Source organism: Patagioenas fasciata, chromosome 7 (genome assembly GCF_037038585.1).
Source record: "Patagioenas fasciata isolate bPatFas1 chromosome 7, bPatFas1.hap1, whole genome shotgun sequence".
Classification (NCBI taxonomy): Eukaryota; Metazoa; Chordata; class Aves; order Columbiformes; family Columbidae; genus Patagioenas; species Patagioenas fasciata.
In genome coordinates, this window is record NC_092526.1 from 28,170,065 (window position 1) to 28,182,611 (window position 12,547).

The 12,547-nt window shown below is 39.3% G+C and overlaps 1 protein-coding gene across 2 annotated transcripts in view; it reads right to left on the bottom strand.

Annotated features, from left to right (window-relative positions):
* Positions 1-1,828: 1,828 nt before the first annotated feature.
* The window catches only part of STAT4 (signal transducer and activator of transcription 4), a 37,106-nt gene continuing 26,387 nt past the window's right edge, over positions 1,829-12,547 (bottom strand). The window contains exons 15-24 of one of the 2 annotated variants that reach the window (XM_071811214.1): positions 11,731-11,814; positions 10,927-11,025; positions 10,404-10,539; positions 9,226-9,278; positions 8,377-8,471; positions 7,791-7,927; positions 7,190-7,381; positions 5,942-6,008; positions 5,338-5,411; positions 1,829-3,270 (exon numbers count right to left, since the gene is read on the bottom strand). In XM_071811214.1, the coding sequence (XP_071667315.1) occupies positions 3,248-3,270; positions 5,338-5,411; positions 5,942-6,008; positions 7,190-7,381; positions 7,791-7,927; positions 8,377-8,471; positions 9,226-9,278; positions 10,404-10,539; positions 10,927-11,025; positions 11,731-11,814 (960 nt within the window). In that variant the 3' untranslated portion in view covers positions 1,829-3,247. Of the gene's footprint in view, positions 3,271-5,337; positions 5,447-5,941; positions 6,009-7,189; positions 7,382-7,790; positions 7,928-8,376; positions 8,472-9,225; positions 9,279-10,403; positions 10,540-10,926; positions 11,026-11,730; positions 11,815-12,547 lie in introns of both variants that reach the window. The other variant, XM_065841378.2, reaches the window with a different exon arrangement.

The window sequence follows — 12,547 nt, forward strand, 5'->3', positions numbered from 1 at the left end:
TGGAAGCCGCGCCGGCAACAGCCGCACCACGTGATTTCGGGGAAAGGCGGCGGGGAGCGGGAAAGCGGCGGCTGAGGGGAAAGCAAAAGTGAAACCCGCGGCGGCGTGGCCCCCGCACCCCGGGCTGACCGCTCGTCCGGCCACCGCTGCCGGGCCAACGTTCCGAGAGCGGAGCGATCGGACTTGGCGGCGAGAGGGGCCGCTCGGGCAGATCCTGAGGCGGTGGTGGACGCTGCGAAGCCTGGCCCGGCGCTCGCTGCCTAGGCCGCTGCTTCACCTCGTCGTCGCGATTTGTGGGGGTTTAAAGCACTGCAGGTTGAAAGTGGTGCTGAACTGTAAGCAATCGAAGGCAAGGTGGCCTAATTTTCGTTGTCATCGTAAGAAAATCTCATGGTTTTTAGCTGCATGGTGTAATGACTGGCTGGCTCTGGAAGGTGGTATTGGGACAGAGAACCCTGTGAAAACCGTCATTTTCTCAGCCATTTGCATTGCACGGGTGGAAGCAATGCCTCTAAGTGCACTGAAGGATTGTTACAGACACAGTTGTTGGCTTACGAACTGTAACCCAGATGTCCATCAGTTACGGAAACTTTTAGGAATGCTTATGAGTGCTAAGAGGCTGAGCGTTTTGTTTGTGCCTGGAATTTTCTTCCCAGTGATAATGAGGTTTTCTTTTCCTCCATGTCATCTTTCTTTCAACAGTCTTATTTGCCAAGATGTTGCCGCAGCTACTTAGACACGCAACATCTTGTTTGTTCATGTCTAATTATGAAGTGGGAACAAAGACTGGAAGAAGGAAAGTCCAAGTCCAGGCTTTGTTGTGGTTCTCCAGGATACCTGGATCCTTTTTGGTATCCCATGTATACCCATCTCCTTAGACAGAGGAGACACTTCTTAGTCCATGGAAGAAACAAGTATCTAGAAGTTCTGTTTGCTAAATTTCATGGCATGGAATGCTGAGTAAGGGATATAAATGTGGCTATAAATGAAAGCTGTAGTAGAAGGTAACTGACACTTTTTACATTTGATTAATTAAAATCGTAACAGTGATGCAGAAAAGCATGAAAGAATTACGTGATTTTTTTTCTTGTTATTTTTACTGTTCTGCTGCAAACCACAGTGAAAACACAAGCACAGTTAGTAAAAGTACTTAAAAGCAGATGTTTCGTTTCTTCTGGCAGTATCTGAGGCATCCCTTTCACAGTTGTTTTCCCTTCTCTTCTTCCGTCTTTTTACTAGAGAACCCTGTTCTTACTCATAGTGGCATAAAGAAAAAAATGTCTTTTTTTTTTTTTTTTTTTAATAGAAGGAGGCTTGGGGTGTATATGTTTATCTTACAGAAAATTACTCCGATGTTCCTTTAAAGCAGCAAACTGATTTGAAGTTGTATATATACCTTTCAATTAAACGTTGAACCCGCCACTTGGAAAATCTATTTTAAAATAATAGTAGAAATTGTAATGCTAAAATCCGATTGACAATGCCATTCAGTAGCACAAAATGCATGGTATTCAGGTCAAGACTTGAGAGTCTGGAAGAGTTGCATTGCATGGGATGCAGGGGGAAAAGAGACAGAAGATGGATTCGCATGCCGTGTCTGGACCTTTTTTTACAGTAATTCTCATGAGTTTCAGGTGATCAGAAGTATAGGGTACCCAACATTTTGTTTGTGTTAGGATTGTGAGAACAGGCTAGAATGAAAAGGCATAATACGATGTGAAGTTATGTTTGCTGCTTTTTAGGAGCCTGTGCTACTGCTTCCAGTTTGACAAAAAGATGGCAAGACCGTTTTTGTTGTATCTTGAAAAATTCCACCAAAGTCCAGGTATCCAGCTTTAAGCGAAAATCAGTTTTTATTCTTACTGGTAATATAAATTACAGGTGTTGCCAAACTATATACATAGTTGCTCTCATTGTTCTGGAACATTATTTATACATGATGCTTTCTGAGGAAAAGTTACTTACTCTCTGCAGCTTGCTTTGGATCACTCATATTAATGAACAGAGATGTGTTTGCTTGTTTAAAATCTACTCCTGTGTATCACAGAAGTATCTCATCTTTTTTCATTCAGTTGCTCTCAACTAATGTCAATAGTACGGGTGAGAGAAGTGAGTAAAAAAGAAGAAATGAAAGTAAAATCCAGGTCTTACTGATTCGAGGAGGTTATGTTTTCATCTTGCCTGTCTGATTTGTATCTACTCAAGAAGAGTGTAAGGTGCAAACATTCAAGTTTTCATGTGTATTTTAAGAGCTTTGCATGTTTCAACCATATATTCTGTAGGCAAGAATTAAATCTTGAATAAGCCTGCATACATGAAATGCAGTGGCCTTGGAATTGCCCATTTATTATTCTATTAACAGAGTTTTAAGGGAATTATATTGGGGGGGGGGGGAGAATACTTCAAAAAGGCAATTTACAACTTACATAAAAAGTAGTTATTCTGCTTATTAAATGAGTCTCTTACAGGCATGTAACATTCTGTCATGTAGCACAAATTGCCCAGCGGTCAGCAAATGCTGCAGATCTTCAGTAACTATTTTAAAAAACTGCTTCCCAGTTTGTGTTTACCAGATAGTAAAATGGAGACACCACCAGTTTTGTGTCTGTTTGACTTCTGGAACTCTGTTCTTTTCCCAGCCTGCCTGCCTTCCACAACTTCTGCTGTGGTAGCAGATGAAGATCTATGTTGAAGGTAGTTCATTTTTGGAACACAAGCAAACCCTGGACACCTATGGTACATCTCAGCTCAGAGGGATGAGCATCTTCACTTTAAAATAGAAGCTAAACTAATGGTATACAAGATGATAATGAAACAGAGACTTTTTAACATAATAAATGCTAATTTCCCTAAATGTATTAATGTCATCAGTTATCCTTATATGCTGTTCTCAGAAGTCAAACATTTTGTTATACGCTTGTATTTACAGCAATTCTATGGATGTTAATTCTGCAAGTAAAATTTATCCCTGCTGGACTCCACTGAAGTCACACAACCTCCAAGCCAGAAAGGATTTGGCCTTTTATCAGAGAGGATAGCAATTCTGACTTGCAGGAGGCTGTTTGCAATCCCTAGGGAGCAGATTCCTGGTTTACATGGTACTGATAACAGAAAGAGCTCCAAGAATAACATAATGGTTTCCAGGAAATGCTGATTTACAGAGAATGAACAAACAAACAAATGATTACTGCATCTTTAACCCATCCAGTGTTCACACGATTTGTGGTTTTTCCAGGATGAACTTCAGTCAGTTGAGTAAGGAGAACTCAGCTAGAAGAGAAGAAGGAAAATATTAGTCTCATGGTAGTTACTGCTTTTTATTCAGAAATAACTGCAGATTAAACCTCAGCAAGGTGACTGCAGCGTCATTTTGACAGTGTAGTACAAACTGGTAAGGTTCTGAGGATCCTCTTTCTGGTCCTTTTTAGAATATAGGAGCGCTCATTAGAAAACGCTGTGGGAAACAGTTGCGATAAAAATGACGTGTTTTATATGAACTTTTGCGGTTCTTGCAGCCTATGGATATGTATAGCAGGGTTCTTGATGGAGTCCTTGTTTTCCTGATGGGTAGGGGAATAGAAGGGTATTCAGCAAGACTGCAGAAAGTATCTCTTGCTAAGATGGAGTTGAGTAGTAGGATATTTTGTCCTGCCGCAGATTTCACTTCTGTTCTCTGTGCCTCACGTGATGACTTTTATTGGCATCTCATGGAGGAAAAGTGTTGCTTTAATAATGCAGATTATTTGCTTGCTGTACTCAGCCAACTCTTCCCCAGGGTAGGTCATGTTGTGTGAATTTGGAATGATAAAAAAAACCCCACAACCTCCATAATTTCTTCATTCCCTTTTAGTGAGGTAAATAGAATAGAAAAAGGAATTCTTTAAACATCTTCCAAAACTATTTTTCTCCCCTAATTTCTAGGAGAACTTGAAAACACTTCTAGCAAGAGCCTCCAGAGATTCACCTATTATACTATCTAACAGCACTGAACCACTTCTCTAGTAACCTTAAAAAATGCAGCATGATTGTATTTGACTCTCCCAATTTGTCCCCACTTTTTTTGTGTGGTTGCGACCCCAAAAGATGTTGGTGGTCACAGCTGGTTTGGAAGCTCTGGGCAGATCTGGTTTGAGAATGACTGTGCATGCTAAAAGAAACTAAACATGTTTGGAGCCTGATGAAAAACAAAAGCAAAGCCAACTCTTCTTTTCACTACCAAAACTCTGGGAAACACAAATGTGTACGTAGCTCACAAACACAGTTTGGAAAGTCAGAACTGTTTTTGTGTGTATAAACCAAACATGTCAAACATGTGTGGACATGTCTCAGATTGGGTGCAGTAGGTTTTAACACAGAATTTTCATTTAGGCTAGTATTTCAGTTTTAGCTGAAGAACTAGTTTGCCAAGAGTGCTAACAGAGAAAAAGGTGAAGAAGCCAAAAAAGATATTTTGCTCTTGAACAGATCTTCAGCTTGGTGGATATTAAAGAACTTTTCGATTTGTGTATAAAGTTTAACTGCTTCCAATCATTGACAGTCAGGATTCTGGTTTAGTTTTGTTCTGTTTGTGGGTGAGGAGGAGTGTTTACAGAGAGGCATTTGAAGGGGAGTTGACAGGCTTTTAAATACATAACCATTTTAAGATCATAAATCACTGAACATAGAGAAAAAGAGCTAGTATTGAGAAGGATGTTTTCTTTTATAGCTGTTAAAGCCAAACCACTGCTGTGTTTTCTGGATAGAAGTCTGCAGAACAAATCCTCAGTGGGTATAAAGCAGTGCTTAAGGACTCTAAGCCACGATAATCCAGAACACAATTTCTAGTCAATATGTAAAAGAGGAAAATATTTTTAATAGGACATTAGTACAGTATTTTCCCAGTCTTTCTGTATACTAAGTGAATACTGGTTCTATTTGCTAGAAGTGTTTTATTTGACTTTTGATTTCTCACTTTGGTACCCCATGTAGAAACTTGCAGCACTAAAAAGTTTTTCAAGTTCCTCATGCTGTCTACAGAATTAATGTAATTATTATGCATTTCTCAGTGTAAAGACTTTGTGCAAGAACTCTGAGACCTTTCAGTTATGACATTCATGATTCACAGGCCACCATGTTGGACAGTTTCTTGTAACACAGAGCTTTCAAAGATGCTTGCAGCATCCTGTCCCGTTTAGAACAGGAAATGGCTGCACCATTGTTTCAGAATATAATACAGCAAGTGATCAAGAGCTCTATTTTTTCCAAATTGTACAAGCAGCTTTTGTGTAACCAACATCTATGTTGTACATGTCCCATTTGCTTAGTATTAACTTATGAATGAAAAAGTTTACAACGTACAGCAGTTTCGATCACTGTGGGACTCAGGTGTTCTCTCAGCACGGCATAAACACTTGGAGACATTGGAAGAAGATCTGATGGAGAATGTGGATCTGTAGAATCATTTAAGCTTAAAACAAAAAAAACACAAAAATAATCTTAAAAGCAACCTAAATCCCTCTCACTTGATGCATACCAGAGGAGTATGGTGAATGCTTATAAAGTTAGTTAAGCCTGTACAGGGCTTGCTGGTGGCACAGGCCAACAACCTGGTATATGTTTAAAAATGCGGGAGATAAGACCAAGGGAAGAGAGAATAAACCTGACTCTATAATATCACCAGCTGGAGAGAAAAAGGAGGCAGTGAAAGACAAACAGATCAGAGTACTGTAAAGTCTGCATTCAATTTTTACAAATGTTTTGCCACGTGGATAGGAAAATCATTGTAGCACTGAAGCTCTTTAATTCCCTTTCTTGTCTTTAACAATCTTTTGTTAAATAAAAACAATATGTTACTATCCCAAACTATTTGAATAGGGGAAGGGAGGCAGGGAAAACTTTGAAATAGTATGTAAATTTAACAACAATAACATTTGATGTGTAATACATCTGTAAGGGTACTTACATTTTGGAGACTGGGATAAAAACGGAAGGAACGTAACCTTTGCCTCCTCCATCAGAGGGCTTTGAGACTAAAAGTAAATATTAGAGAAATTAAATGTTGACTAGTAATTTTATTATTTATTTGACAATTATTATCTGCTTTAAGTGCTGCAGACCCTAATATATTAAAAAAGAAACCTCCCTGTTTATGCTCAAATAAACAGCCATAAAAATGAGGGGAATTCCTGAGATTAGTCTTTCAATTCAGGTCTTAGTCATGTAATTGACTGTGCTCCCTTGATATGAATCGACATCTCAGAATGTAATACAGTAACAGATGAAACAGATCTTATCAGGGCTTCAAAAGCAAATATACTGTCGCTCTACAACCTTGGAACTTTGAGCGTCTAGATTTCAGTCTGCAAATGCTTGTGTGGAACTCTTATCTCTACAGACACAGCTTCAGCAATGTCTTCTGCATGAAATTAAGGATATACATAATTTTTTAGCAGATTGGAGCATTAGGCAAAGTCCACTGAATTAAAATGAAGAAAAAAAAGTTTGTAGCCTCCAAATATTTTTGAGTAGTGTAGAAAATTGAATTCAAATGGAGTTGTAACTTCTGGTACTGTAAGTCTGGAAGAATGTGTATTCTCTCTTAAAAAATATCAAGGCTTTGAGGGCTTTTTAGAGTGCGAGATTGATTCAGAACTGGCCTGACTTGGACAAGAAAGAGCATGGGCCTGAACACATTTGGAGCCATTCTTGTCTAGCCTTTTTCTGTTTTCCAGTGCAGTTCCCAGGGGTTATGCTGCTGGAATAAAAGTAGGTCTTCCAAGCTGTTTGGAAAATACAGAATTTCCTTGAAATTAAAGAGATGGCATGCTACAGTGTAACAAAATTATGAAGCTGATACGCAGGATGACTTTTCAGTTTCATCTCATTTGAATGCCTGAGCACTGAATTTTGTAATGCATCAGTCAGGAAAAAAAATCTTATTTTTTTTGACTCTTTCTACCCCAAGATGTATTTCTTAGCTTCTTTTCAAAATTCTTGTCGTTGCCTCTAATATAATACCCAAGACCAGGGATATATTTATAAAATGAATCTGTCTAAATGACAGGCATGCATTAAAACAGTTCTCTTGCAGATGCCAATTAGAAGAGGCATCTTAATCTGTTCCCTTCCTCCTCCCCCTCCATTCCTCAAACAGGCTCTTGACTTGGCAGCTGCTTTGCAGAAAGGGTAAATACAGCAGTGGAGCCCAAACCTTCACTTGGCTGACAGCTGTAGTGTTTGCCAAAGGCCTTGTCTTTGGGAATGTCTGGATACAGATACTTCAGAGGGTTTTCGGGAACGTTGTCTGCCATAATCACTTTGTAATCGCGCAGTATATCAGCGAAAGGCAGTGCAGATAGGCGACCTTTGTTATAGGGTTCCACCGAATGAAATGTTACGTCTCCTGTAAATAAAAATACAAAGGCGCCGTAACCGCTGGTACCTGGGAGATCAGCATCTGCAGGTTTTTTTTACTTTCTTTAGCAGTTTACACTAGTGTGGGTTTTACCTGTTTGTACCCATGTTGGTATCTTTCAAGTTATGCTTTCTGCACATGTGGAAAGAAATTTAAAGCTTGCAATAAGCAGGTGCACCTCCTAATGAACTTATATGGTTAATATAAAGAACTGAGAGGTAGACTGTCAGAGTTTTGGTTTGTGTTTCAGTAAATATTGTATTACTATCTTGGCTGAAACCATACTAAGGCATGATACACATGAATTTTACTTTTAAACCAAATAAATTGTGGGTCTTGCATTACAGGTGTTTAGCAGAGTTCAATGTTAATATGCTTTTTCAAAGATTGTACTTACCATTTTCTAACTGATCCACCCACGTAAAGGTAATTCCACCCAGATTGCTTTCACTAAACCTTAATAAAAATGTTCCTGGTGTCTTGTCTTTAAGCAAAATTCGTTCCTTCTCTTTGCTGACAAATCCCATTACGTACCTGAAGCGTAACAGGAAAGAAAGGGTTTGCTTTTGGAAAAAAATACAGACTTCAATCTGTGCAACTGCATCTGGCCAAACTTTATACAGGTGTTCAAAGCCTGGTTACAAAAGTTTTATAAGGTCTTGGAGCTATTGATGAAAGATTCCTGTGAGTTATGTGTGGATTGCGGCATTGAGCTCGAAGTGCTATGAAGCAGGATGGCATTTATCACTGTACTTGACTGTCCACTGACAGAACTGATAAACAGATCTAAATCTGCATTTCTGAGAGATTCAATAGTGTTCCCTTTTGGCAAACATTTCAGAAAGTTATAAATGGGAAAAGGGAGACAGAAGTACAACGTTCTTTACAAATTCTCTAGTTTTAGCGTAGCTAAAACTGAGCTTAATAAAGAACAAAGACAAAGCAGAGAGAGATCAATATTCAGCTGTTTCCTTGTTGCTCACCCATCAATCCAAAGAGGAAGGATGTGTTTTTTAATTAAGTCCAGGATTGCTTCAAGCCAAACCCAAAAGGTAAAAGACTTCCCAGGCAAATGTTCCTAATGGTTAAAAAGAAAAAAAACACACAAGAGAATTGTGAGAGTTTTGTTAACCAATATCCACATGATATGGCCATCTCAGTTTCTTAAGAATAATCTAGTTTGTTCAAGCGAGAATGAAAAATGTGAACTGCTGTTTTGAGTAATGTCTCTGAGCCTGATACAAAAACAATTGGTTTTTAAGATACACACTGGAAGCACCTCATTTTTCAAGGAAAAAAAATAAATCACATTTGTTTCTTCCTGGTTATGAAATTACATTTTTGAGAGAAATGATGAAAAAGTTGAATTTCCTTCCAAGGTTCTATATATGTCTAAATAATGTAGTGAATATGAATAAAATGGGTTTACTCTTCTCAAAAACCTTTCTGTTCCACATTAAAGATACTGGATATATCACCAACTTGAAATAATTTAGGTCAGAACTGAGCGTATGAAAAAATTTACTGCTTGCTTTATGAAAAATGCACGCTTTGATAGCAGAAATTTACATTACAGAAATATATAGGGCATGCTGTGATGGCCGCTTCTGATCTCTGTAGCAATGTAACTGAGTAGATCTCTTAGCTCAAGCTTTAAACGTCTGGAAATGCTATTTTCACAGTTAATTTTTTTACAATGAATGTGATTGTGTTGGGCTATGTGTCCCACGTATGGCAAATGGGAATCTCATCAGTAGCGCCAGAGAGACAGAGTAAAGCAACGTGTGGGTAGAAAGAGCAAGAGGAGTCTGGTTTTACTTTCAGAACTGTACCTTGCAGAACTTTGCCCAGGATAGTTGATAATCATTGTAACTGACTTGTTGTCCTGAGAGGGGTGGGGGGGAGAAAAAAAAAAAAAAGGCAAACTGTGAATCTATTTTTCTGTAGTTTTGAAACAGACAAAGGTTGATATCTGTGTAGCTGTGGGTTAGCAGGGGGGAGCACATTACATCCAGACTTGGAGAGGCATTAAGAAGGGCATGCTTAGGGGCTGTACATCAGCTTTGCTGTATCCTTTTGAAGCAGCTGATAATAGTAATTTTGGGAATATTTGCCTAAATTAGTCTGGGACTTTGTTTCTGCAACTATGTGCTCGGTTTCAGTTTGTAGCCCGTGTGTTACTTCTCTTGGCCTTCACTCTATCTTGAGCTTCCATATTTTAAGACAATCTAGTTTTTCTTTCTTGTGATTGTTGTTGATTTACAATGGCAACTCTCTAATCCACTACCCCTACTAAGCAAGAAATCTCCAAGAAATCATCAGAGCAAGTGACTGTCACCCAGGGAAACCAGTCTTTGAAAGCAATAACAGCAAAGATTCCCCCCCGGTCTCTGACAAATGCTCATGTTCTTGCCCCACAGCAGAGGCATTGTTACCCCCTCAGCTTGGGGTTTCTTACAGCTCATGATATATAATTGTTTCTTCTCCAGAAACAGATAAGGCTTTATTTTCTTCTGCAGCTTCTCCTAAGTCCTCTCCCTTCCAGGGGACAGTCACATCAAAGTATTCCATGGTTCATCTATTGCAGTTACAGGGCCTCTTTGCTGTGCTGTCACCAGTGAAAGATGTGTCCCAGAAGTAAACAGACCCACAAGAACAGGTACTTAAAATGACACAAAACCCAAACCAAACCCCATCAGCAAGCAAAAAGACTTCCTTTTTGTTTGAGATGCAGGAGATAAATTACTTGCTAAGGAAACAAAATAACATCACAGTTCAGTGTGACTCTGATGCCCTCTTTCTTCAGCTCAGCAGTCTGGGAGTTCAGAAGTTGAATCACTTTGTGGTAAGAATAAGCTGACATGTGCCTTTCTTTAAAGAAAAAAAATGTCTTTGTGGCATTTTTGAAGGCAGCTCTGGGAGTGGAGGTCATGCTTAAAGTCGTTGCCTGTTAACTATCAACTATAAGAACCCAAGAGCAACTAAAATCTGTATATTTCTACTGTCTTACCCATAAGTTTCTCCGCCAGCATGTTGAGCTGCTCAGAATTGAGTCCACGACCGACATATGACGAAAACTGCCAGCTCAGCACTTCTAAGAGCTGACTTAAAGTGGCAGCAGGGGGATTGTTGAAGAAAGACAAATTCTGCAAAAGAATTAGTAGTTTGTTTAGACAGTTAACAACCATCAAATATGGTACAGGCTGCCAAAGAAGTCTGCAAGTGCTTGAGCGCAATCCAGAAGTGTAAAAAGGGGAGGTCTGTATTATATATCGGTATATATTAGTACAAATTGGGGTAAATGAGTGTTGGCTGTCCCACCTGCAGCCACCCAGCAAGGTCCACTTTGGTGCCCAGGCAGAGTTGGAAGGGAAGAGGGAAACGGAGCACAAGAATGTATGTGCACCTTGGATGTTTCTCACAGTATCATTTATTAAGACAGTGAAAATGTGCTTAAAGCCTATCCAACAAATGCAGATAGTCTCATCATAGTGTTTAGTGCATGGAAGTTCTAAATGGTTACATGCTTATACCTGAGGATCATTGGTTGATAGATTGTACCAAATAATAGAAGCCCAGGCGTTGGGTAGTTGGCTGACGTTGGAAATCATCACCACAGGCAAAGAGCTGGTCTGGTGGAAAGAACAAATGCAGTATGTAAATGCTGCTATGGAAAGTGTTAGTGCTGAGTTATGCTTTTTCTTTTAGCATCTTCTTTCTTTGTTTTTTGTTCCTCCACCCCTCCACCCCCTTCAGCTTGTGGAGCAGGACATGGTTTAGATGCACACTTGGCAGTGTTGGGTTAACAGCTGGATGTGATGATCTTAAAGGTCTTTTTCAACCAAAATGATTCTATGACAATGGTATGGGCAGCCAGAAGAGTGATCTGTGACAGTCCTTACCACTACAAGAGGTCCTGAAGGTCCATTTTAGGCACACAGGGATGTCCTTAGCCTATAACTTGCAGTTGGTATCATAGACTTTCTCTAAGACGTTAACTTAAAATGTGTAATGGAGGGATGTGCCTGCTGGTGCATAGGGATTTTGTGACTGGATTTTGTCACTGACTTCAATGGATCCCACAGTCTTTGCTCGGTAAGATGTATTACCTTTGCATAGCGTAACAAAATTACCATGACAGCCAGTATTTGAGCTTCTGAAGGGCTAAAAATGTTGCTGTAAACCTGTGCATACTACTTTCTGTCCCGAAGTTCTGAAAATCTCCTGTCTGCTTATGGTTACTGCTGACGATAAAATCCAGGACAGACGTACCTGTAGTCTGGTGCCATGGGGCTGTTCTCATCTAAGGTGCTGGAAAATGCTTTTTATATACTCACTTCCAGGTTGATGGTCAGTCCGTAGAGGCAGACCTGCGTTTCGAAGCTGATGGAGTGCAGCTCCTCGGTCACCATGTGTGGGCCCTGCGGGAGTGAGGGGGTTGGAAAACTGGGAGGGCACAGGTGGCATTTGGCACTGGTTCAGTGGTCCCACTGCTCAGATTACACAATTTGGCAAGAAAAAACATATCCAATATATAAGTAGAGCAGGACAAGAAGTAAATTGTCAGTTTGTTAAACGCTGACATGAAATTAGTCCAGAACTGGTGGTTTTTTCTGATGAATCTAAAAATCCCCTTGACATTGATAAAGCAACACTCTTAACTTCTGCTTTTAATTTGTTTAAAATGTTGCTTTTAAACAGTGTTGTGCAGAAGAAGTTAACAGATTAGTTTTTGTGTCTGATAAATATCATCTCCAACTTTTCCTAAAGTTTCTTCACTGATTGATGATTCCAATTTAAACAGAGATGTTAAACTTCAGGGAGAAACAAAATAGAAACAAGAAGCCACAGCTTTAATGATGAGTAGGACCCCATTTTACAACAGGTTTGTTGTGACTGTCCTTAGATGCTACTAACGGAAGGAGTAGAGACCTAAATCATTAATTGAAAGTAAATCTGATTTTAAAAAATCTATTTGATTAAAGTTTGCGGTACAAGCGTTTTGTGTTGATTACAAACTAGTATAGCTCTGTAAAGATCTGAATCTCTGCTCCTTGGGGAAACATCTTTTGAAATACATTTCCATCCCCAGAAGTCAAAGCATAAAAATCTGTTTGTCCTTTTCCTATTTATTTTTGTCTATCACATATTTGT